This window comes from Barbatula barbatula (genome assembly GCF_947034865.1).
Source record: "Barbatula barbatula genome assembly, chromosome: 9".
Classification (NCBI taxonomy): domain Eukaryota; kingdom Metazoa; phylum Chordata; class Actinopteri; order Cypriniformes; family Nemacheilidae; genus Barbatula; species Barbatula barbatula.
Window position 1 is genome coordinate 11511331 of NC_136772.1, and position 26556 is coordinate 11537886.

A 26556-nucleotide genomic window follows, 5' to 3' on the forward strand; every position below is an offset into this window, starting at 1 on the left:
CTACAATGAACAATTTAGTTGTATAAACAAAATAAAATTCAGGTAAAGTTGACGAAACTTTTTTAAGTAAATCCAAACCATTGAGATGTTACCTGTAGTGTGACGAGTCACCTCTTGCGCAATCAGCGTCGCCATGGAGACTGAGGAAATCAGAACGGCACAGCTGCCGATCATTACCGTGGGAAGCGACTTCGGCTATAAAAGCCGCTGTGACAAGACAGAAGGTGAGCAGCGTCTCCCCAGACACGAAGGTACTAAGATACACTCTCTTATGTCAACAGGGACAGGCGAGTAACGACCGGCACGATCGCTCCCGCTCAAACCCGGAAGTACGTGGCCGTAAGGATCGCTCCCGCTCAAACCCGGAAGTACGTGGCCGGAAGGACCGCTCTCGCACGAACCCGGAAGTGCACGACCAGGACGTCTCACGGCCCTTCGGAAGCGGCTACAGCGAGTGAGACAAGTCACCTCTACCTGTCGCCACTGGAAGTTGACGCCTACCTCCTTTTTCCTCTGGTCTCCACTGAGACATTCAATAAAGATTGCCCTACGGGGTGGTTTATTGCACTCTCACGTACGTGTTGTTACTTCGCCGGTCACAACTGGTGGAGAATCGTTGCTGGCGCGTCACCACCTCAGCCAGTCGATGGATGATTTCCTCCATTGTAGCCCAGAGAGAGAGAGAGAGAGCAGATATGCGTCCTGAAAAACAGAAGATTTGAGCTGTTATTGTCTCGGTACGTGTCGTAGCTTCGTCGTACGTGCCCGCATTCTCCACCAGTTGTTCTGAGAATGCGGGCACGTACGACGAAGCTACGACACGTACCGAGACAATAACAGCTCAAATCTTCTGTTTTTCAGGACGCATATCTGCTCTCTCTCTCTCTCTGGGCTACAATGGAGGAAATCATCCATCGACTGCCCGCATTCTCCACCAGTTGTGACCGGCGAAGTAACAACACGTACGTGAGAGTGCAATAAACCACCCCGTAGGGCAATCTTTATTGAATGTCTCAGTGGAGACCAGAGGAAAAAGGAGGTAGGCGTCAACTTCCAGTGGCGACAGGTAGAGGTGACTTGTCTCACTCGCTGTAGCCGCTTCCGAAGGGCCGTGAGACGTCCTGGTCGTGCACTTCCGGGTTCGTGCGAGAGCGGTCCTTCCGGCCACGTACTTCCGGGTTTGAGCGGGAGCGATCCTTACGGCCACGTACTTCCGGGTTTGAGCGGGAGCGATCGTGCTGGTCGTTACTCGTCTGTCCCTGTTGACATAAGAGAGTGTATCTTAGTACCTTCGTGTCTGGGGAGACGCTGCTCACCTTCTGTCTTGTCACAGCGGCTTTTATAGCCGAAGTCACTTCCCACGGTAACGATCGGCAGCTGTGCCGTTCTGATTTCCTCAGTCTCCATGGCGACGCTGATTGCGCAAGAGGTGACTCGTCACAGTAGTTTTAAGTTAATCAAACTCAGTATTTATTCTTCTAAATGGTACTTTTTGTTATCATACATAAATCAAATATAGACTTACTTCATGCAAGTCAAAACACTACGAGCAAATCAAATAAGAGAAAACTCATTACTCAAGTCTTTCGCACTTGTTTATTCTTTTTCTGTGGTGAGTTAACTTACAAAACTCTTACAAAAATGATTTGTACTCTCAGAGATACAAACGTATCCATCATTGGGGAACAAAGACACAGACGTTTCAGCTAATGTCTTATTCGGTGTGGTTGTATGAGACAACTCATTACTGGCATGAACACGGTTCATGCTCATTGAATGATCTCAAAGATATATGAACATTAAATACCAGCAAGTCTTTATCTTTACTGAAAAACACTTAAAATAACACTAGTTTTCCAAATTTACTGCCTAAATGCAGTCTTATGCAAAGCATGCTGGGAACTGGAAATCCCACTCAACCAGTCACCAGTCTGAATTAACCAAATTTTATATTAAGTAAACCGAACAATAGGTCCAATATTATAGGGTTTCGCGTTTTACTCAGCATTGTTAAGTTGACCAATCAAACACTTTGTTAAGTAAAGCTGCCAGTACAATATTTTGTGTATGAATGACATTTCCGTTAATGTAGTTACTTGCATTCTTTTTGTACTGTGAACAAGGTACTGCTATAAATCACTACGTTGCTTTGTTGATTTCGTGCTATTATAAAACATTTCGCAGAAATCTATTATAACTGTTATGAGAGCAACTTCAATGGTTTTTAAGGACGAGTAATAAAAGTGTTTTGAATGCAGGATCTGATGGATGAGAATAAGGTTCAGATCACTGTTATCAACCCAAAGTCGATCACCATGGGCCAGCTGTACGGTCAGTTCGATCCTGTATCCCATGAATGGTCAGATGGCATCCTGGCTGTCAGCTATAGGGGATTTGCTACATCTCAGGTACAGTATTCATTCATTTTATTTGTCCATTACATTTCTTACCATGTACTGCTTATCGTGTTTAAGCTACCGCTAGATACATAAATGATGGCAATTGCTGTTAAATCCTCTGCCAACAAATTAAAGGCAATTTCTAGAGTGCTGTCGCCTGAGACATGCAGCTGTGATGTTACGCTCACCATGGTAACACAAAGTCTGAATATGTGTCATCTTTTAAGCTGATATTGTCCGCGGTGCTGTCGTAGTGCAGTCATACCCTCAATCCATAGGATTACAGTTTAAAGCCTTGTTTCTGCGGCTTACAAAATAAACGCTTATGTTTAAGCAGCTGCTGGCAGAGATGATTTTACCAAAGTCTTTGTGAATATGAGGAATCCTCTAATAGTTGAAATTGAAGAATAAAAAGCAATAAGAGCAGACAGGTGTCAAGAGTCTGCTTCATACATCGTTTCCTATTTGACTGCCACTTCTTTGCTCAAGGCAATGAAGGAATGCTTCAGAATCATTACTTTTGTATCGGGAAAAACCTCGTTCTGTTTTAATGAAAAGCTGAACTAGGCCGGAAGAAAACGATGCTTTTCAAGCGATGTGTTTAAACCCAAGCACAACATTCATGGGAACCATTTTTAACTCATAATTGTAAAGAGTAGTGGGAGGTACAGCAACACAGATAACACAGTTAAACAACCTTTAGAAAACATTAGCAAAAAACATGTATAAGACACGTAAATGTCCTTGCATATCTATTTTAAAAACTATTCGCAGCTCACACTGCACATTTGGTTTAAGTGTCTGTCCATCCTCTACTCCAGAGTCCAGACAGAAAATGGCTGATCTTCGATGGGCCGGTGGACGCGGTGTGGATTGAGAACATGAACACTGTGCTGGATGACAACAAGAAGCTTTGTCTTATGAGTGGGGAGATCATCCAGATGTCCCCGCAGATGAGCCTCATCTTTGAACCCATGGACCTGGAGGTGGCTTCACCAGCCACGGTGAGATGAACAATCACCTTTTAACCAATAAACCTAAACATTTGAAACAATAACTGGATGTCAGGAGAAAAATCTGAAGAAAAAATATGACCTATTACATTAGAATTCTAATGTTCTAAAACCCCATTGGCACGCAAAAGGAACAACAGCACTGATTGCTGTGGTCCGGTGCTCTACTCTACTGTGATTTTGCTGTCATGTTCAATATAATTTCCTGCTTCCTCCATCCATCAATAACAGCTTCTTTGCATTACATTGGAACTGAAAGACAATCAGTGCTGAAATTTGCCAGTCGAACAGTTACATTCAAAGTAAAATGATCATGTTAAAATAACTGGGATCCAATCGGAAGGATTTGCAGAGGAGTAAGCGCCCCACACGGCAGCATTTTATTCACCTGACAGTGACTAGGGCAACGTTTATGATCTTCTAATAGGCATTGCTGATGTATTAATGTAAGTGGCATGTGTTGATTCATATTGTCTGTCTTTTTGAACAGAGGAGAAAGTTTTGATTTATGTAGTTTTAGTATGTTTTCCTAACACGCTGCACGTTTTTGTATCTCAAAAGAAAAAAATATTTCTGATAATGTAGATACTTTAAAGCAGTGGTTCTCAAACTGGGGGCAACCGAAATGTTTTTTTATGAAATATAGAAATGTATGATTTATCATTATTTTGTGCAATCAAACACCAACCAAAAGAACAGATTTTTCAGCATTGTATAACTGAATATATTTTTGGATTAATTAAAATGTAAGATATAGATTAGAAGTCTTTATTTGGGGGCCGCAAAGCTATGCACTCTAAACAAGGGGGGTCTTACAACAAAAGTCAGTTTGAGAACCACTGCTTTAAAGCGAATGGATCTTACATACGGTATAATCCTACATACGTTATACCTATATCATGTACATTTACAAATTTCATGACTCCTAGAGGAGGATCAGCAGGCATTTGTTATATCTGTATAATATATTCCTATAATTTATTCCACCTACAAAGGCAAGCCAACATTGCACATATTTGTTTCCATTAGAAGCTAAAAGAATGATGAAATCGGATGAAAATATGTCATCACATTTCCCAAGCTGATATAGTCTTATCAGAGAAGACATCTCTCAGAATTTGGCATCGAATTCAAGACAGGCTCTCTCTTTGATGTTTGGCGTTGCAATAAAAGTAGGCCGTCAAATAGAATTGTCACTGTCATTCGCCATACGAGAACCTTTTCCAGCAAACCAGTCAGAAGATGCCTAACCAAATCGCTGGCAGCGGCACAATGATACACCCACGCTGCTCATCCCCCTCTCATATCCTGCCCGTGAATGGCATAATGGCATGTTGCTTCAGGATTCTGGTTTCAGAAACACCAACGCGATTTCCTCTCCGTCTTTATCTCGGCTTCTTCTGCTAGGATGGCTTTGTATTCGACGGAGCTTCTGCCTGGCACGTCCCAGCCCGAGGAAAGGCTCTTATAGTTACGGATGCTGGCTTTATCTGACCCAGCGTGGGCACAAGACTGATTCAAAAGAATGGGTGATGATGACGGAGATTTAACAAGCGCGTTATAGAAAAGGGAAGCGTGTGAGAGCGATATCAAAGTGTGTGTGTGTGTTTTTCTGTTGTTTGTAACTGCCACCGGATCAGATCAAAGCAGACGCTGGAGATGGAGCCGGGGGAAACATTGAGAAGAGATCAAATCTGTGTGCATCTCTTGCCTCACTTTGTCAGAAAAATATTTGCTTTGGCTGCAGCACGAACGTAAACCGTTTCTTTTCGTCTCTATTTCTCTCTCTCTCGCTTCACATTTCTCATGTTTCTTTAAATAGGGAGGCTTGAATCATAAGGAAGGCCTGCTGCAAACTAGACCAAAGTTCAGTGAGAATTCAAGGTTGCTTTTTCTCAGGGGTCACACAAGGCCTGCATGTCTCCCGTGGTTTAACAACTGTGCTCAGGTGCCCTGTTCACTTACACCTCTACAATTCTCACGTTCCTTCCACGGAAGCCAGATTCACACAGCTGGTTCCACCACGTAACTTTGAGGGTGTGCTATTCATCACACCATGTACAAGACCTTTGTCCTTATGAGTAACCCAGAACAGCTGCTGTTGCAGGGAAATAACATTTAATTTCCAGATATATAATAACACAAAAGTTTTGGACCTTTTTCAGTTGAATGTCCACAACCTTTGATATTTACATTTACATTTAGGCATTTGGCAGACGCTTTTATCCAAAGTGACTTACATTGCATTATCCTATACATTTTACATAGGTATCTGCAATCCCCTGGGATCGAACCCACAACCTTGCGTTGTTAACGTAATGCTCTTACTCTTATCATCTTTTATTTGCGTACAACTATGTTTTATTTCACGGCTGCATTTATTCACCTGTACAGACAATTCTGTACACTCAAGCTTATACGTTTTTGTTTTCTGTGCAGGTATCTCGGTGTGGTATGATCTACATGGAGCCTCACATGTTGGGATGGCGGCCTCTGATGCTGTCCTGGCTCAACACTTTGCCGTCCACTATAGGATCCATACACAAAGACCTCATCACGGGCCTCTTCGACCGCATGTTGCCCGCGTGTCTGCAGCTCATCCGCAGGGGCACGAAGGTACAACTGTAACTGTACTGCTCACAATAAAGGAGTGCTTTCCACATTAATTAAAGCAGATCTCTTATATACACTAAAGCACTTTACAAATACTTATTAGGCTGATATCCTAATATATTTATTCATTTGAAATAAAACCTGAAATAAAAAATAAACTTTAATATTTAACAATAAATAAAAACGACAATTACAAAATTGCTAAGAAAAATAACCTTCAAATAACACGAAAACTAAACTTACAAAATTCAATCTATTCTGAAATATTAAAACTACAGTAAACCAAAAAAAGAAGAAATAATGAAACAAATAAAAGAGTATTACTTGTTACCTCCTCGTCTGTTTTTGCCTGGTTCTAGAAAGTTAGGTGTTGAGTGGGAAACAGACCTACAGAAGTATAATTGCTGAGAACAGAGTGACTAACTTGAGATTTCCTCTCCTGCAAGTTGTTAATAATGAACTGAGGCTGGAGAAAATACACCTATTATTTTTAATATAAACCTGAATTTTCACTCTAATAAATTCTTAAAGGAATAGCGGTCTAAATTAAGCACAGACAGAATTTTCATATTTCACATATGTGCGATGCATTTTAAATAGAATAAAACCTAACAATGTGATTTAGATTGTTTTATGACGGCCCACTTTTGGATGTATTATGTAGTACATTTTGGTCAATCCATTTCTTATAAGGATAGTTATGAATTTGATAAATTGTTTACAGTCATCTTGCGTTTATCATTTATTAAATGCGTGCTATTTATTCTCAAATCTTGCCTAATATCCCAAGCTGCCCAATATGATGGCACACGAGTCAGTTCTAGAGATCTAGTTACAGTTTCCAGGTCCAGACTAATGGAGTGTGTTTTGTGTGAACGTTCAGGAATTATCTCCCACATCCAACACGAGCCTGGTGAAGTCTCTGATGAATCTGATGGACTGCATGATGGACGAGTTCAGAGAGGAGAGCCAGATGAAGGAGATGAATGAGCGAGACATCTGCTCCTGGCTGGAGGTAAGGAGATGAAAACCAGCTCCCTAGCAACCACCTCTTAGCAACACAAACCAGCCAAAACACCCTTGCATCTTGACAGGATGCAGGATTTCATTTTTGTTTCACCTGACCTATCGATATAGAATCAGTGTAGAAATATATAGACATTAGATGGCTGGCAGAATACATTGTTTTCCAGCAAACACCTCGGCTTTTCAGCCCTGAAAGGTCATCTCTTTAGCCAATGGCAACTTTTTTTTGTGTTGTCTGAAGTATTGCTGAAATCAGTCAATACTGTCTGCATTTCTCCTCTGAAGGTAATAATCTTTCTTCAACTGCTCCTCAGAGACAGAGATCATATCAGTAAATCAAAAAGTGCCAACCCCGACGTTGAGTCTCATCGATTAGCTGGTACAGGATCAATGCCTAAAAAAGCTTCCCCCTCCAGATAGGAATGACTTTATTTGCCTTCCCTCAGCTGGTCATCAGAGAATTGCACATTCCTAAAGCCTTTTTTACTCTCAAAGCACACAAATCATTTTGTCCTAAATCAATGGCTGCAGTGTTAGTATCGATTGTCATTTTTGCAGAAAGATTGAGGTTCAGTTGAGTTGCTAAAGAAATATGAATAATTGACAACGGTTGTGGGAAGGTCATCAGCGGACGGCAGTGATTTAACAGTGCAGTGAATGAAATAATGATTAAGATCCTTTATTTTAAGCTCATATGATACATAAAAAGAAAAATGTGAGAATTAAGCAATCGAAACATTACAAAAGCGAAGTAAAAATCAAGCATACTGTATATAATGTAAATACCAAAACATACTGGTTTTTAGGCAAAGTATCACTTCAGATCGAGTCACATCAGGGAATAATATCTGAGTTTTCCCTTTTTCTGCATTAAAGGATGAATAGACTAAAGACCTGAGCAACATACTTGTGATGTGTTATTCTGATTAATATCAATATTAATATTTCTGTAATTCAATCTTAGATCTCAGTTATAACCCCATGAAGTGATACACATTTCGCATTTTAGGAACCGACTGTTTACCAGCCCGCTTTGTGTCTGTTGCATAGGGAATCTTTGTTTTCTGCCTCATGTGGTCAGTCGGGGCCAGCTGCACCGAGGTTGGACGTGTAAAGTTTGATGGTCTGGTGAAAGAGATGCTGGCAGGTGGCCTCAGCGAAGAGACACGCACACGCCATGGGATCCTTGAGCACGTGGAACCCCCCGCCAAGCAGCTGACAGTGCATTTACCCACCGAGGGCACCCTCTATGAATACCGCTTCCTAAGAGAGGTCAGATTGTTCATTCAACACGACTGAGGGGTTGAGAGCCCAAATTGGGCTCTCTTGGGGTTTTATACAGATGTATTCACTTTAACCGAAGATGTTGATATTGATATAAATCCAAGGGCATGTTTGTCTTCAACTACCCAATTAGATTGCTAACACAGTTCAATGATGTTGTTTATTTGCGTAAGTTAGGTGCTGTCTTATGAAGCTTCGAAATTGCAGAATGACAAAGAACCTGTATGGGAACAGAATATGAAATCCTGTCCTATAGGGCCTCTTCATAAATAAACTATAAATGGCAAATAATGATTATTTGAAAATGTTATTATATTTTTTACTCCCCTTGAAAGGGATACATCACCCAAAAATGAAAATGCATGAATCCTGAATTACTCACCCTCTATTCTTTCCAAACCTGTATACATTTCTTACTACTACCATAGCAGGAAATAATATTTTATGTTTTTGTTCTGTTGAACACAAAGAAAGATATTTGGAAAACTTCAGTTCTGGGACATTATTGAATACCATAGTAGAGAAAATTTAAATGGTAGCCAAAAGTGCCCCAGAATTGTTTGCTTTCCTAAATTCTTCAAAATATCAAATTTTGTGTTCAACAGAACAAAAAAATATACAATGTTGTTTTCCTACCATGGTAGTCAGTGGTTCCCCAGAACTGTCAGTTGCTAACATAAATATTTTCTTTGTGTTCAACCGAACAATAAAATGTATACATGTTTGGAAGAAGGAACAACTTCCAGGTGAGTAAACAATGACAACATTTTCAATTTTGGTATCCCTTTATTAATGCAAACAATATAGCTTTAATAATAGCATTTTTTGTATTGAGTCAAGAAATCTGAGACAGTTAGATTTTTACTTTGTAAATCGTTATTGGTAAATTGCGAATTGGTGTTACTTAAAATTGGTATTTCTTTGGTAAATTCATAGATCAGAGTTCACCGAACTCACCAAAGAAGCTAAACCTTTATGCAAATTCTTGCCTGAACACTAAATGTGTTTACATGCATATGAATGGAAGTGAATTACAATGTCTGGTCTGGTAGCGATGCTTTATGACATTAGAAACATCTCAATTCATCTCAGAGTTCTTTATGCCATCTGGACTAGACTCTGTATTTAGAAGACACACAAAGTGAACAGTGAACCCCTAAATTTAGGGGCCTGAAGCAGGGGAATCTGATTATTTAATTTTATCCTGATATACAAGCAAGCTGCTCAAGGAGCACACCCTCCACATCCCGAATGAGGTAATCTGTCTTATTATTTGTTATAAATCACAAGCCTCATCCCCATGTAATAAAACTTCAGGCATAACCTGGACTAATTTGCCAATTTCATGCCTCATTAAATGCTGAAAATGTCATTTATTAGAAAAAAATTGATTATCCATCGCTTACATTTTTCTGCTGTGGATAAAAGCCATTTCGAAAAATGAATAGGCTAATAAAAGCCTATAAGGGTTCTACAAAGAATTCACAGTTACGAGGTTGTGATGGCAAAACTTGCAAACAATGCACCGCTAACGCGCAAACAACATTTGAAATAAATCAGAACAAACCGCGAAGCGAACGAAAAGACACTAACCTTGTCTAAATGACTCACATGAGTACTGATGCTCTCACAGGGTCCAGGCAGATGGGAGTTGTGGACTGAGCAGCTGAAACCTGTGGCCCCCATCCCCAAAGATGTGCAGTTCAACGAAATAATTGTGCCTACGGAGAACACTGTACGCTACACTGCCCTCATGGAGCTGCTCATCACTCATCAGAAGCCCACTGTCTTTGTTGGGCCCACGGGGACCGGCAAGAGCATCTACATTCTAGTGAGTGTTTCAATGCACCTTTACCACAAAGAATAAAAGTCTATGTCCAAGTAACTAAGAAGATGTACTATTTATAAAATATGATGCATTTAGTGATATATTGGATAGTTATAGTTTTATAATAATGAGAAAATTAATTGTGCCACTTAATAAGGTTATACAGATGTTATTTGTATTTTTGTTCAATATCTCTGGAACCACTGCATTCTTTGCAACATGGATGAAAACCATTAGTCCTATACAAAGGTGTAGTCTGGTACCTGGTGCAGAACTAAGCCTCTCTCTACACATGTTGGCCACCTGAGCATGAAACCATTTAGATGCTCTAGACGTGCTCATTCTAAGGTGCCCCCACACACACCTGCGCATGTTTGTGTGTGCTGAGGAATGGCATGTCAGCAGATCGTGATTAATGAATTTAGGGTTCGAGACCAACTGTGGCCCACTCCGCACACCTGCTCTCTTCTCTCTTGCTACGTAGAGGAACACGCACAACACTGTTTTAGTCGGTGGTACACAGTTAGAAACACTCGCTGGTTACCTTCTTTAAGGTGCTTTCTTTGTACATACACACACACACACACACACACACGTCATCTTACTATGTGTGCCAGATCATAATGGATGCTCTTTTAAGGGATAGGTCGCCAAAGAATAAAAATTCTGTCATCATCTACTCACCATCAGATTGTCCCAAACAAAAAGGAAGATAAGAAGATTGTCAGTAACCAAACAGATCTTATCCCCCATTGACTCGTATTTGTTTTCCCTAATATGGCAGTAAATGGGGGAAGATATATTTTTGGTAACTGACAGTCTTCCAAATATATAATATATTCCTTTGTGCTCTTTTTTATGTTTCTATGTTTTTCTCTAAGTTTCCAGGCCCTCTGTCACCTCCTCCCGTTTTATTTTTCCGCTTTATATTTTTAATTAGTTTACCTCATGAATCTTTGGCAGAAATGTGAAAAGTGCTTGATGAACTCGAAAACGAAAATGTGAAATACCTGCAGACGCTGGATAACAGTACCACATGGCTCTTTGCTGAGTTTTGAGGGATGGAAGAGATTATGTGTGTAAAGCACAAGTGGAACAACGCACAGGCTCCTCAAAATGTCTTGCTGATATGTGCATATATTCACATTCTTTAGTAGAGACAAAACTGATCCTTAACAAATGTTGTTTATTCATTTTATTGGATTTCATTGTTTGGGATAAGAATATAACATTTAAGGGATTTAGAGTTATTTTGTGCATTTAATCTCTTTATTGAAAGTACACTAGTTTTGGACAAATACATAGTATATACTGTAAGAAGAGTTTTGTAAAAAAATGTGATAACTCCATTTTGTGTTATGTTACCATGTTTTTATTGTGTTTTGTTGTTTAAGTTATATGTTTATATATATAGCGATATGGATGGATGGGTGGATTAATAACATGTATAAATACATTAACATCAAAACTGAATATTAAGATAAATACTACTGCAATTTCAGGCTTTGAGTCTCTTTTTTTAATACTTGTAGGCTAAATAATAACGCAAATGTTAATTTTTAACTAACACTAATCAGGTGTCTCCAAATCCACCACAGGACTTCTTACTGAATCGTCTGCAGAAGGATGTGTACAGTCCTCTTTTGATCAACTTTTCAGCCCAAACGACAGCTGCACAGACTCAAAACATTATTATGTCCAAACTTGATAAAAGACGGAAAGGAGTGTTTGGGCCTCCACTGGGAAAGAAAATGGTAAATAGTCAAAAGATGCTTTTTTCTTACTGTATGCTTTTTGATGGTGTGAGTCTTGATTTTATTCAGCAATTCTTCTCAGCACTTTCAGATTCATTTACGACCATAAATTTTGCCTTCAAAGTGAACTTTCATATAATGAGAGCAAATGTATATCGCCTGTAACTTTATTGGGCAAATGATGTTTGTGATTCCCAAGTTGACTTATTTAATCACCATTTAAACTAACTTTAAACACATTAATAATTGTCATGAAACTATGCTAAGATGCTTTATACTGTGTAACATGTATTGCATTAGTTTAAATGACAAAAATGGAGTTCTTGATTTTGACTCTTTTGATCAGGTGGTGTTTGTGGATGATGTAAACATGCCAGCAAGAGAAACCTATGGAGCCCAGCCTCCAATAGAGCTCCTGCGACAATGGCTTGACCACTGGAACTGGTATGATACGAAGGACTGCTCCATGATCAGCTTAGTAGACATCCAGATCATGTGTGCCATGGGCCCACCCGGTGAGTTCATCAGAATTGTTTCTGACAATATAAACAAATCTGAAATTGCAGAATGGATCAAGCAACATTGTTGTTTCTGCACTGCTTTTCTATGTGCAGGTGGAGGCAGGAACCCTGTGACCCCCCGCTTTTTACGTCACTTCAACACAGTGAACATTAATGAATTTGATGACAAAACCATGTTCACCATCTTCTCAATAATTTTGGACTGGCACCTTACCATACGGTATTAACACTTTATACAAATGTGGTCAATGTAAAAAAATGTATTTCCTTTTTTTAAATTCATGTTTTTGCTGCCCGCTAGATTTCCATTTCCCAAGCCCTTTGCCAGCGTCATCTCTCAGATTGTCAGCGCCACCATGTTGGTGTACCAGGAAGCCACAAAGAACCTTCTACCCACCCCAACCAAGTCTCACTACCTTTTCAACCTTCGAGATTTTTCCCGTGTTATCCAGGGGATCTGCCTATCCCGTCCCGAAACTGCAGATGACCCTACCACCCTCAAACGATTGTGGGTGCATGAGGTAACTGCACTGTCCATATCAAAACTGTTCTCTCCATAAACATGAACTCACACTTTAAGATGTCTAAATCCTGTCATGCAGGTCTTAAGGGTGTATTATGACCGTTTGGTTCACCCGTCTGATTGTGCCTGGATGGTAGACTTCCTGCAGAACGTCACCAAATCTCACCTGCAAGAAGACTTTCATCAGCTCTTCAAGCATCTAGACAGCAATGCAGACGGGCATGTAACCGAAGATGACCTCCGGAGCCTCATGTTCTGTGATTTCCACGACCCCAAAGGCGAAGACAAAAACTACCGTGAAGTGGGCAACCCCGAGCACCTCCGTCAGGTGGTGGAAGCCCATCTCGATGAGTACAACAACATCAGCAAGGCTCCTATGAATCTCGTTCTATTCCGCTTCGCTATCGAGCACGTCTGTCGAATCTCCCGCATTCTCAAACAGCCCCGTGGTCACGCTCTCTTGGTGGGAGTTGGAGGGAGCGGGCGTCAGTCGCTGACACGCTTGGCCGCTCACATGGCCGAGGCGGAACTCTTCCAGGTGGAGATCTCCAAGAGTTACGGAGTGGAAGAATGGCGAGATGATCTCAAACTCATCATGCAGAAGTCCACATCTGGTGAAACTCACGGAGTCTTCCTTTTTACTGATACTCAGATTAAAATGGAGTCATTTTTGGAGGACGTGAGCAACTTGTTGAATACTGGCGAGGTTCCCAATCTCTTTGCTGTAGATGAGAAGCAGGAGATTTGTGAGCGCATGCTGGTCTTGGACCGTCAGCGTGAGCGTAGTAAACAGACGGACGGTAGTCCGTTGGCACTGTTTAACATGTTTTTGGAGCGCTGTCGTAGTCAGCTGCATGTTGTTCTGGCCATGAGTCCCATTGGCGACACTTTCAGGAGTCGTCTGAGACGCTTTCCTGCTCTCATTAACTGCTGCACGATCGACTGGTTTCAGGTCAGTTCTGTACTACTGTTTGTCCTATGGTTTCCACCTAATCATGACTGCAAGTTGTGTTTTAGTTCTGGGCTTTAAAGCCAGTCTATAATCAAAATAGACACTGTTTACATTTTAATAACACATTACTGGTCTTATTGTGCCTGATTTATAACTAACTCATTTAATAAATTGCTCTTGTTTGTGAATATTTTAATTGAAATGCAATATTTAAGTTTTTACATTATATTTTATATACAATATAACATATTTAATTTTATTATTAAAAAACGATAACATTTTTAATGTAATTGTTTAAAATATATTTTTATTTGATCTTTTTTAACTTCCCAGTGAAATAAAAAAATCATGAAATCTTGCAGCGTTTATCGTAAAAAACGAGTTTTTTTAAATCATGTGACTGTTTCTCAGAATTGTTTTGTTCTTGTCAAAGATTTAAAGTGTGATCAACCGTTGTTTCAACTTTCTTAAAGAGCTGGCCGGAAGACGCACTGCAGGCTGTAGCTACACGGTTCCTAGAAGATGTTGAGATGACGGACAGCACTCGTGCTGGCTGCATCAGCATGTGCAAAAGCTTCCACACCTCCACCATCGATCTCTCTGCACGTTTCCTCTCAGAGCTGCAGCGCTACAACTACGTCACACCGACCTCTTACCTGGAGCTCATATCCATGTTCAAGCACCTGCTTCAGCGCAGAAGAGCGTAAGGCATCTCTCTCCCCTTTAACATGTTGTGTCATTTGACTGTATTTTGACTTGGTAAACAGAAAGTACATTTAATTTCTGTTGTGCATAATTGATGATGCTAAAGTTGATCGTGTTAATATTAATAACACCTTTAAATTCTCTTTTGTCACAGTGAGGTCATGAAGTTGAAGAGTCGATATGAGATCGGTCTCCAGAAGCTGCAATCGGCTGCAGATCAGGTGTCCACAATGCAGGGGGAGCTGGAAGCCCTTCAGCCTCAGCTGCGTGTGGCCACTAAAGAGGTGGATGAGATGATGGTGGTCATCCAGAGGGAGTCTGTGGAGGTGGCCAAGACTGAGAAGGTGGTTCGTATGGATGAAGCAATAGCTAATGAGCAGGCAATGGCTGCCAAGGCCATCAAAGATGAATGTGACACAGACCTGGCTGTAGCTTTGCCCATTCTGAAAACTGCCTTGGATGCACTGGATACGCTCACTGCACAGGTCAGAAGAACAAGTGACAAAAAATACAATCATCACCTTGGCAAACAGATGCACATCAGAAACGTTCTTGTGGTTAAAACAGTTTTAATATACTCTTTTCATACCACCAATATAAGCATTGAATTGATGTGTACCATCTCCTGTAGGACATAACTGTGGTTAAGACCATGAAGACTCCTCCAGCTGGTGTCAAGCTGGTGATGGAAGCCATCTGCATACTCAAAGGCATAAAACCAGACCGCATTCCAGATCCCTCGGGCTCCGGCAAAAAGGTCGAAGACTTTTGGGGTCCAGCGAAGAAGCTGCTTGGAGATATGAGATTCCTCCAGAGCCTCCACGAGTACGACAAAGACAGCATCCCACCCAACTACATGAGCATTATTCGCAACAAATACATCACTAACCCAGACTTTGTGCCGGAGAAGATCCGTATGGCCTCCACGGCCGCCGAGGGCCTCTGTAAATGGGTTTGTGCCATGGACTCGTATGATAAGTAAGTTAGACTGATACAAATTCATAATAAAAGCCATAAACAGTTTTTACAGTCCTTTAACTTATATAAATTAACAATGGCTGTACGTACTAGTGACATTTTACAGCTCATAGAATGAATCAGTGATGCAGTAATGTATCCCTTTAGTTTCATCCACACAAATTGTCTTCACAGTTTCTTTAGCTTAGGCAAGTCAACGATTAATCGCGATAAAGTTTTTGTTTACATAATATATGTCTGTGTACTGTGCATGTTAATTTTGTATTATAAACACATACATATACATACATATATTAATAAAAAACATAGAATATAAAATAATCATAAAAGTTTATTTATAATTTATATTTTTGGTAAATATCAAAAACACATTGAAATATTTCATATATGTGTTTGTTATTGTGTTTATAAATACAAAATTAATGTGCACAGTACACAGAGATATGTTATTTAAACACAAACCTTTATTCTAGATGTGATTAGTTGCGTAATCACAAAGTTCGTTTAAGGAAGTTTACTCATTGCATTCCTCGCCATTCATTGTAACGGCAGTGGCGCACCTTGTTAGTATTAGTATCTTTGGTAATTGTTTGACAGCCCCCCCAAAAAGGCCCATAAATATTGGCATATAAACATGGTGTATTTGTAAAAAAATAACTTTTTAATCTTGCAAGCTTTTGAAATTTTGCTTTTCCTTTCCAGAGTAGCAAAGATAGTGACTCCAAAGAAAGCGAAGCTGGCACAGGCAGAACAGGAGCTGAAGGTGGCCATGGCGAGCCTTCAAAAGAAACAGGCTGCTTTGAAGGAAGTCCAGGACAAACTGTTTAAACTGCAGGAGACCCTGGAAGCCAACAAGAACAAAAAAGTTGACCTAGAGAATCAGGTAAGCAGAAAGTCTGATCATGCAGCACAAAATAAGCTGTGTGCCAGATATTCACAATCAATAAACGGTGGTTACTGTTACATCAGGCTTTATCACACCATGTTCAAATATATATCAGGTTTTATTTTTTAAAACCTGTTTTCCAGTACAGCCCTTTGACTCTCTCTCATCTTTACTGGAAGTTTGTTTACATAACTTCCCCTTCAAAGGAATTTTGTTTGTATTTCCACATCAAGAAAAGTTAAGAGAATGTTTTTTCTTTCCTTTTTTGTTTACTTTCCTTCAGATCATTTTTATGTTGCAACTTTAATGCCGTAAGAGTGAAGCTTTTGTTTCCAAACCCACGTGAAAATCACAGGGGCACACACACACACACACACACACACGCATGCTCTGTTCTTATTTGTCTATTGAGACTGGCTGTCAGTTTTTGCGATGTTCGGGTAAACCAAGCTCCCGCTGCTGTTTTCTGCCCTATTTCACTTCCTTTCATGTTCCTCGTTCTTTCCCCCCTTTCCTTCCATGTTTGTAATTCAGGTTGTCTGTTTTCCCAATTGGAGGGTAGAAGTTGTTTATGCTGTGCTCATTCAAGCATGTCCAGAATCAAGGCCCTCGGATATGCAGAGATAACCTGTTACGCTGAACCTTTAAGTCCACTGGAAGTCTTTTTTAAATATGAGAAAATGAATGAATGAGAATGATGGAGGAATTCGTTTCATTTGTTGTCTCGAGAATCCCACAGCTAAATGGCTCCAGATGCGATGGTGTCACAAAGAATTACCGGCATATCATCACAGGGAGTAAATTAGATGTGTTGGATTGTTGCGAGTGAAGCTGTTGGTGCCTTGTGCTGTCAGCTCAGCATCTAACCGCTGAGTTCCCATCATTCTTTGCTTTGCAGGCTTACTTTGTTATCTCAAACAAAGACAGTGTTCTTTTGATGCCGAACTGCTTTAACAGATCAGACAGTCGATTAGATGCTTTATTTGGAGAGATGTTAGTGTAGTAAACATTCATTTATAATGACAAATTCTTCTAAAGTGTATTATGTCAACGTCTGACCTGCTGTTAATGTCCTTTAAGCCAACACCGTTTCTTCATTTGTAAATGTCAAATTGTACATGCAGACTCTCAGAAATGTTTGTATTGCATAAATAACCACATTGGCAATATCAATAAATGTAGCACATACCAGAAAATAAAATGTTCAGAATGTGATCTGTGTACTTCTTAAACATTAATTTGATATATCTATGGAACGATCAGTGCATCCTCTTCCTTTCTTTGTGTGTATAGTGTTTACTATATGTGTTCATTGGTTGTATCTGTTTTTTTCTGTAGGTGGACTTGTGTAGTAAGAAGCTGAAACGAGCAGAGCAGCTCATTGGTGGGTTGGGGGGAGAGAAGACCCGCTGGAGCGAGACTGCCTTTAATTTAGGGCAACTCTACAACAACCTGACGGGAGATATTCTGATCTCTGCCGCTATAGTGGCTTACCTCGGTGCATTCACCTCCAGCTTCAGACAGGTGTGCTATCTTACAACAATACAGACCTGCTTTCAGGTTTTTGCTCCCAAGCCTACGTTGTTTATATCGCAACAGATTTGAGAAATAAAAAGGTTATGGGAACATTCATCGGACACATACGCATGGCCCAAAATTGACTTCCGGTCTGTATTTGTTGATCCTTCTATATTTCTATTTTTTTATTTATACTCATTTATATTACTTTTTTATTATATATAATATTTGTGTTAAAAACATTTTGTTTAATTTTACTGTATATTCATTTTTTTAAATAAACAATTTGTTGAATGGGTCAAGTAACTTTGTCACATTTAAGTTTAGCCAAGTAACGATTCTTCTATTGGTGACCTATAATAGTACTGGCTAGACATACTATTAACTTATGCAATTACACAATTGTTATTTATTTTGCTTATCAGAAATGACTATTTGCGAATTTGTACCGGAAGTTAAGTTTGGGCCACAAAAGCATGCATGAGCAGGAACGTTTGTTTATTCTGTTGCTCTGAAACATATGCTGTAGAATAAAGAAGCCACACAGTATATACTGTATACTCAATATGTCAAAACATTTAAACTCTAAACAGTTACTTGTATTGAACGAAGTCAAATGTATAATTCTTTCATCAATGCTGTGTACATGCTGTAGGTACTGATGCAAGTCAAACAAAAGAAAAAAAAAGAAAAAATTATAGCAAAGGAAAAATTCATCCAAATGAATTGGATTCCAAAGAAAACACCACTGTATATAACAAAATAACATTAATTATACAAAACAAAGTTAAAAAGGCAGTTTTTATTTACTGTTTAATTTACTGTGTTTCAAACTAAATTATCGGAATGTCTAAGAATTTGATTTTACAATATAATTTTGTAAATGTTGTAGTAGAACATTATTACTACATATTGTAAAATCTTGGCAATATTTCACAAGATAAATGGCCAATTTAATATTGAAAGATGTCTGAGGAAAATGTTTTTTTTTTTTATATGACATTGAACCTTGTTAATTTGTCTATTGAGTTTCAGTCGAAGCGCTGTCTTGACTGAAACACATTCCTTTACTCTTTGATATTCATCGGTGGACATTATTTGTATACATTCCCTCGATCTACTTCTTACATTTACCAACAGAACAGCTTTCATAAAAAATGAATGAAGTCAGTGAAAATGCATTGTAGGGCACGAGGAGATGTTGTGGTGAGCTTGAAATAGCACTCGGGGAACAGGGAGTAGTTTAACTTTAATATTTCCCCTCTGTGAAAGCAATATCTTTTCTCCCAACAGAGAGCTGTTTTCTATAAGCTTTTGTGCAGGTACAAACCGCACGCTGCTTATTACCTTTGTGAGTACTAAGTCTTTATTAGATTTAAACCAAAATAAAGCTGTCAGAATGACAATAGTGCTGTCCACGATACCATTATTATGTTTCAACACACTTATAATGAAAAATAGATGGATGTGTTTACGGTAAAATAATTACAGCTTTTTGCATGTATCAGTGGATGCATCTGAAGCAGGCTGTACTGTACTATACTGTATGTGTGTTTGTGTAACCCTTACAGCGAGCAACAGAGGAGTGGATTGATATGTGCAAGACCAGAGGTATTCCCTGCTCCCCATGAACATGTCCCTGATGAACTCATTGGGTGAGCCGGTGAAAATCCGCAGCTGGACTATTGCAGGCCTTCCATCAGACAGCTTCTCCATTGACAACGCTATCATTATCTCGTAAGAGGCTTTTTTGCCAGAAATGTACCTTTTGGACACATTTAAATAACCTACCATTTTTACATCTAGCCACACTCTGTTAATAAATATTGCAAAAGAAAAAGTCAGAAATTGTCTTGGAAAAACTTATTTGATATTCTCGAATTTGTAACCTTGAAAGCAATTACTAGTGAACTTTTAGGGAACTGTTTTCTGCAATTGGAAATTACAATAGAGAGCACTTATCCTGAAAGAGTGCTTGATTTCTGTAGTGCACAAGATGAAAAAGATTTGTTGTGGGCAGAAGGTTTTTGAGATGTTATTTCTCTGCAGTAATGCGAGGAGGTGGCCCTTGATGATTGATCCTCAGGGCCAGGCAAACAAGTGGCTGAAGAACATGGAGAAATCCAACAGCCTGCACGTCATAAAACTCAGTGACTCTGACTTTGTGCGCACATTAGAAAACTGTATTCAGTTTGGCACACCAGGTGAGAAATACAGACACTGAATCATACTGATGTGCTGTATTTTTATTTTACATAGCAATTGATCACATATCATGAATCTGGCTACAGTACAGTACAGTTGATGACCTTGGCATTGCTGTGGAACCACCTCCACAGGAAAGCTGGTAATAATAATAATAATAACAATAATACAAAATCTTACAAATATAACAAATATTATTAACATGAATTTATTAAAATACAAATATAACCACAGAAAGATGATTCACATTAATTATAATATTATTAATAATAATAATACAAATATTACCAATGTAATATAAGTTAACTAAAAGTCATTCTTATTATTATAATTATTATTAATAAAAGTTTTACCAACGTAATAAAACAATATTAACATTCATAATAATAATGATACTAAAAATAAGAATAATTTACTTTTGGCCGATAAAAAAAAAACAAATTTGGACAGATGATTTGTTTTGATCAAATAAACCTGGGGGTAAAACGATTTAGCCCAGGTGTAATTCCAGTGTTTCTCCACAGGGGTCCCCCTCCACCATAAAAACAAGTACACATCATGATTCAAACCAGTGAATGTTCCTTTTTTATAAATATGCACGCTATAGCCCAGGGCAACACTGTTACCTCTTGCACGTAACACACATGGCCTGAAAGCACAATTTCTGTCAATCTTTACACTCTTGAATGGAAGAATAGAAGGCTCCGGGGTGGATGCAAAACACAGCGTGAGATACACAAGGGACTGATATTCTTGCTTTGAGTTCCTCTGCCTTCTATCCTCATCTGCTGTTCATCAGCATCTCTCAAAGATGAAAGGCAGACAGTGGGCTTGCGTGGGCAGGCCGGTGTTTTGCTTTCTTCTGTGGTTTGTTGTTTTGGTACTGTTCTCCTCTAGGGGGTTGCATTGAGTTTATTTCTTTATGAATTTATTTTGTTTGTAGCTGATGCACTGTAGTTCCCAATTCCACCACCTGAATTCGACTTGGGGTCATTGGGGTGACTGGAAGCCGATATGATTTTTATGCACATTAATAAAATAACAGCTGGTTATGATTTTGTGAATCTTGATTCATTTGATGGAATGATTTATTCATGATGTATTTCAGTGTTGTTGGAGTATGTTGGTGAAGAGCTGGACCCCATACTTGAACCCCTATTGCTAAAGCAGACATTTAAACAGGGGGGCAGTATTTGTATCCGGCTAGGTGATTCCACTATCGAATATGCTCCAGACTTCCGATTTTACATTACAACCAAGCTGCGAAATCCACATTATCTGCCCGAGATCTCAGTCAAGGTGAGTCTCCACGTGTACAGTATACACTGAAAACACTACACAAACTCTTGAACAAAATATAAGTTTGGCCTTCAAACAAGGTCACCTAAACATTTTCTTCCATATTAATCCGTCACGGTGAGTAACATGGATAATCTAACACACAGAAACGCATGCTTATCGTGTCCATTATAGCACGGATGAAAGAATCCAGGTGGCTGATGTTCACTGGATTGATATACATCCAAGGGCTTTAGTATCATTTCGGTGTTGTTCTGAAACAGTCTGATAGAGTCAACTTTAATGTATGAATGGGGACCAAGTCAGTTATATGGGGGGTATAATCTTCATATACAGCATATAAGTAAAATGTTTAAGGGATATTCACCCAAAAATAAAAAGTCTGTCATCATTTATTCACCCTATAACCTGTATATGACTGTGGAACACAGATGAACATTTTTGTCTTGTGTCATTACAATGGAAGTAAATAGGGGCCAGACAGAAACTATGGAAGTTGAGAACTTTTTACAATGATATTTCAAAACACATCTAATGATTATGCTGGGACATTACCACTTCTACCCTCTGTTTGCCTAAAACATTGTAAACCCATAAACATACACAAACATTTTATAGTTGTACTTTGTATAGAAATATCTAGTTTGACATTTGGTGCACAAGTCACAGAGTGTCTCCTGTGTGTCTGCCTGGTCTTCCTAATGAACCCGCAACATCATTTCCACTTTAGAATGAGCATGTGGCGTTCACAACAGGACTAAACAAATGATACTGTTGTGGATGGTAAGGCCCCCATCATTCATCTGAAAATATGTCCCACCACGGGCCAAGGTGCAGCATCGCAGTTCATCAAAAATGATAATGGGGGATGTTAGCAAGCACAAAAGCACAGAATCTTGGCAAAGAGGGATATGAACAGATTTTAAACTGCAAGCAACTGAGGACTATAGTTTGTTTCTGGAAAACGGCAATGAGTTCTGGGATGAGTAATGCCGGGTCCTAGAATTGAAGCTTTGATGAGAGCCTTCTGGGTCTCTTACAGATTTTAACTAGGAGTCGGTGTCATTAAAAAAAAATCTTGTTTTTCTCCTGTGATGCTCAGGTGACTTTGCTGAACTTCATGATAACTCCTGAAGGGATGCAGGACCAGCTGCTGGGTATTGTGGTGGCCAAAGAAAGGCCTGACCTGGAGAAAGAGAAACAGGACCTCATCGTGCAAGGAGCTGAGAACAAGAGGTACACAGCCCAACCTTAGAAACGGTAGTGGAGACCAAATGTAGAAAAACAAAAACAGTTAAGAAACTTAACCATAAACTGTCTTTTTATTATCATCTCTGTAGACTGCTGAAGGTTATAGAAGATAAAATTCTCGAAGTGCTCTCTGCATCGGAGGGGAACATTTTAGAAGATGAGATGGCAGTTCAGGTCCTCTCATCTTTTAAAGATCTGGCCAATGACATATCTAGTAAACAGGCCATCGCTGAGGCCACGGAGCTGAAGATCGATGAGACCCGCCTCGGCTACACCCCCATCGCCGTCCACTCTTCCATTTTGTTTTTTTCCATCGCTGACCTGGCCAACATCGAGCCCATGTACCAGTATTCTTTGAACTGGTTCATCAACCTGTTCATATCTTCTATTGAGAATTCTCAGAAAAGTGACCTTCTTGAGCAGAGGTATTCTGTCAGTCTCTCACTGCACAAAATTTTATTTAGATAATCACGAGTTTGAAAGGCTAATGTTAAATCTTTGAAGCACTTTAAATATCTTGACAGTTAAAGTAATAGTTCACCCAAAAATCGAATTTGAAGAATGTTTTTAACTGGCCCCCATTCACTTCCATTGGTTTTGTGTCCATACAATAGAAGTGAACGGGGGCCAGTGCTATTCGCCTACCAACTTTCTTCAAAATATCTTGTTTTATGTTCCTCGGAGGAAAGTCATAAAGGTTTGAAATCACAAAAGGAGGAGTAAATGATGACAGAATTTTCATTTTTGGGTGAACTATCAAATATATTTAAATATATTGACACCTAAATGTACAGTGAAACAATTTGGTGATTTTGTGATACTGTGAAGTTTAGTGTACAGATGATTTTCTAAACATGGTCTAAAAAATTTCTCATTGGTCTGTCTATTAAAGCTCTCTTTCTCTGTATATTTAGACTGCAGATCCTGAAGGACCATTTTACATACTCCCTTTACATCAATGTGTGCCGGTCACTCTTCGAGAAGGACAAACTCCTCTTCTCCTTTTGTCTGAGCATAAACCTGATGAAACACAACAAGCTGGTGAGTAACTCTGCCTGTACACGGTTGTGAATTATTGGAATAATATCCCAGTCAAGACATCAGTTCAGCCAACAAATACCAGACTAGCAAGAATGAAGAGTTTACTTCCACACAAGTCATCTTAAGGTTAATGGCTTATTTGTACGGTCGTCGACTTTGTCTTGCCTGCGTGTCTGTATGCTGTGTTTATATCTTCACTGTTTCAAATAATCTTATGTTGATTTATGTTCATCACACTGACTCTCAGTGCCTGAGCTGTGACTCCAGTTTCAACTGTCTATCATCAGTTTATTGTGCTGTCAGTAATTCTGTCAGCTCGTGAATCAAGCTGCGTGCCAGTTTGTTTATTTCAGAGCGACCGCAGTCGAGCTTCAGGACTCATTCACTGTTTTATGGAGTTTTATTCAGAATCAAAAGTCTTATCTAAACTGTTTGTTTTCATTAAATCCAAAATTCTCAAAGCAGTATCATTTATTCTAACATATGAGGTTATGCAAGTGACTTTTCTATTTGCTTTTCTCTTATTCCAGGTGGATGAGAAGGAATGGCGTTTTCTCCTGACAGGTGGAGTAGGTTTGGATAATCCACATTCGAACCCCTGCTCCTGGCTGCCCAAAACATCCTGGGATGAAATTTGTCGACTTGATCAAATGGAGTGCTTTAAAGGTCTGCCGAAAGACCTGGACTATCTGCAGGAGGATTGGAAAAGGGTCTACGACAGCAAGGTGCCATGGAAAGCAATTTTTTTCTCGCTCTGTGGTATGAAATGGGCAGATTTGTCATTTCATGCTGTGTGTGTGTTCTCCAGGACCCCCATCACAGTCCTTTCCCATCTGAGTGGCAGGAAAAGTTGGGACAGTTCCAGCGGATGCTGGTGATACGGTGCTTGCGGCCAGATAAGGTATGGTATACTCTTAAAACCACAGGTAGCGTTTAAGGTATCATAGGCGTATTAAAACTGTTACAACGTTTTATGCTGAATTTATAGGAAACTTGTTTTCACAAAAATCTAAGGCAAAGCAAGAGATTGTAAATATAATTATTAATGAATATAAAAACAAACTCACTGTTTTGTTCTAAACGTGCTATTGCGCTGTTCCCTTTCTGTCGGTCTCTCGACGTTGTGTCGAAGCCGACAGATGGGGTTCGCCCTTGAGAACCAGTCATCTCTGACTATTTTGAAAAGGCCAATGAAATTTGGCGAATGAAATTTGCATGCCGGGCTCCGCCCCCGGAAATCCGGGTATAAAAGGGGAGCCGGCGTGCTCATTCATTCACCTTTTGTTCTTCGGAGCCTTCGCATCGAATGACGACTACTACAGCTGAATTCTTGACGTGGTGCAGCGGATTGTCCCTTCCGAGCGATCATCCCCCACGGCGTTTCAGCAGTTCCAGAGGTGTTTTCTGAAAGAGATATTTTCCTGAAAGAGCAAATTTCTCAGCGTGGCATGTCCCGCTGTTCTCGTGGTTGCGGTTCCCTCATTGAGGAGGGGGACGGACACGATGCTTGCGTCAGGTGTTTGGGGGTCCAACACGCTGAGGCAGCGTTCGTGGAGTCATCCTGCCCGCACTGCGGGCAGATGGCGATACAGACGTTGCGGTCACGGGTGGCTGCGCTCTTTCGAGAGCCAGCCACCACCTCGTCTGCTTCCCGCTCTGCGACCGTGGTGGCCACGGCCCCGCCGTCAGCAGCGGCGAGCAGCTTGGGTGGCATGGGGATTTCCGTGAGCGTCAATCCGTCAGCCGATGGCTCGCGGACCGTTCACGCCCCGATTCGCTCGTCTGGCCGTTCCCAGGAAGGCGGTTCCACACCGTCTTACTCCTCCGTCACCGTCACGACGATGAGATGTCCCTCGCAGCATCGGAGGGCGACCTTCTGGCATCCGACCCTGACGATTCCTTCGAGCCGTCTCCGTCAGGAGATAGAGTTCAGGAAAAGGCAGACGTCGAGATGTCGGCCATGCTCTATTGGGCCGCCGCGAGTATCGGGCTGCAGTGCACCGCACCGCCCACGCCCCAGCGCTCACGGCTGGATAAATGGTACATCGGGTCCGAGCACGGCTCCAAGCCGCGCACGCCCCCTGTACCTTTTTTCCCCGAGGTGCATGAGGAGCTCAGCAAGACCTGGAGCGCCCCCTTTTCGGCTTGTTCCCGTCATGCTGACTCTGTCGCCCTCTCTTCCCTCGATGGCGGGGCAGCTAGAGGCTACGTTGATGTCCCCCAGGCTGAACGTGCAGTCGCGGTGCACCTGTGCCCGCAGACGGCGGCCACCTGGAGGTCTCGACCTAGACTCCCGTCTAAGCCGTGTAGGGTTTCGGCATCGCTGGTGTCGAAATCCTATAACGCTGCTGGACAAGCTGCCTCAGCTCTTCATGCCATGGCCATCCTGCAGGTCCACCAGGCCAAGGCACTGAAAGAGCTCCACGAGGGTAAGACCGACCCGAAGATTATGCAGGAGCTCCGCGCTGCCACCGACCTTGCCCTCCGGGCGACGAAGGTGACAGCGCGAGCTTTGGGTCGGACGATGTCCACGATGGTGGTCCACGAGAGACACCTCTGGCTAAACCTTGCGCAGATGCGTGAAGCCGAGAAAGTTCGCTTCCTCGATGCTCCCATCTCGCAAGGAGGGCTGTTTGGTGACACTGTCGAGGATTTCTCCCAGCAGTTCTCGGCAGTGCAGAAGCAGACGGAGGCAATCAAGCACATCCTGCCCCGCCGCGACCCGACCGCCTTTCGGCCGTCGAGGTCCTGTGGAACGTC

The 26556-nt window shown here is 40.7% G+C and overlaps 1 protein-coding gene across 1 annotated transcript in view; it reads left to right on the forward strand.

Moving 5' to 3' along the window:
• LOC306898734 (dynein axonemal heavy chain 7-like) overlaps nucleotides 1-26556 on the forward strand; it is a gene marked incomplete at its 5' end in the record, with an annotated part of 97234 nt that overhangs the window by 55112 nt on the left and 15566 nt on the right. Inside the window, 25 exon segments of the mRNA XM_079464476.1 lie at nucleotides 2259-2408; nucleotides 3221-3403; nucleotides 5852-6028; nucleotides 6909-7040; nucleotides 8102-8323; nucleotides 9969-10166; nucleotides 11762-11917; nucleotides 12264-12432; nucleotides 12532-12658; nucleotides 12740-12959; nucleotides 13041-13913; nucleotides 14387-14616; nucleotides 14773-15103; nucleotides 15250-15596; nucleotides 16299-16479; nucleotides 17821-18006; nucleotides 19572-19625; nucleotides 19628-19737; nucleotides 20050-20204; nucleotides 21314-21504; nucleotides 22607-22740; nucleotides 22845-23180; nucleotides 23670-23796; nucleotides 24327-24521; nucleotides 24605-24697. Of these exon segments, the coding sequence (XP_079320602.1) occupies nucleotides 2259-2408; nucleotides 3221-3403; nucleotides 5852-6028; nucleotides 6909-7040; nucleotides 8102-8323; nucleotides 9969-10166; nucleotides 11762-11917; nucleotides 12264-12432; nucleotides 12532-12658; nucleotides 12740-12959; nucleotides 13041-13913; nucleotides 14387-14616; nucleotides 14773-15103; nucleotides 15250-15596; nucleotides 16299-16479; nucleotides 17821-18006; nucleotides 19572-19625; nucleotides 19628-19737; nucleotides 20050-20204; nucleotides 21314-21504; nucleotides 22607-22740; nucleotides 22845-23180; nucleotides 23670-23796; nucleotides 24327-24521; nucleotides 24605-24697 (5277 nt within the window).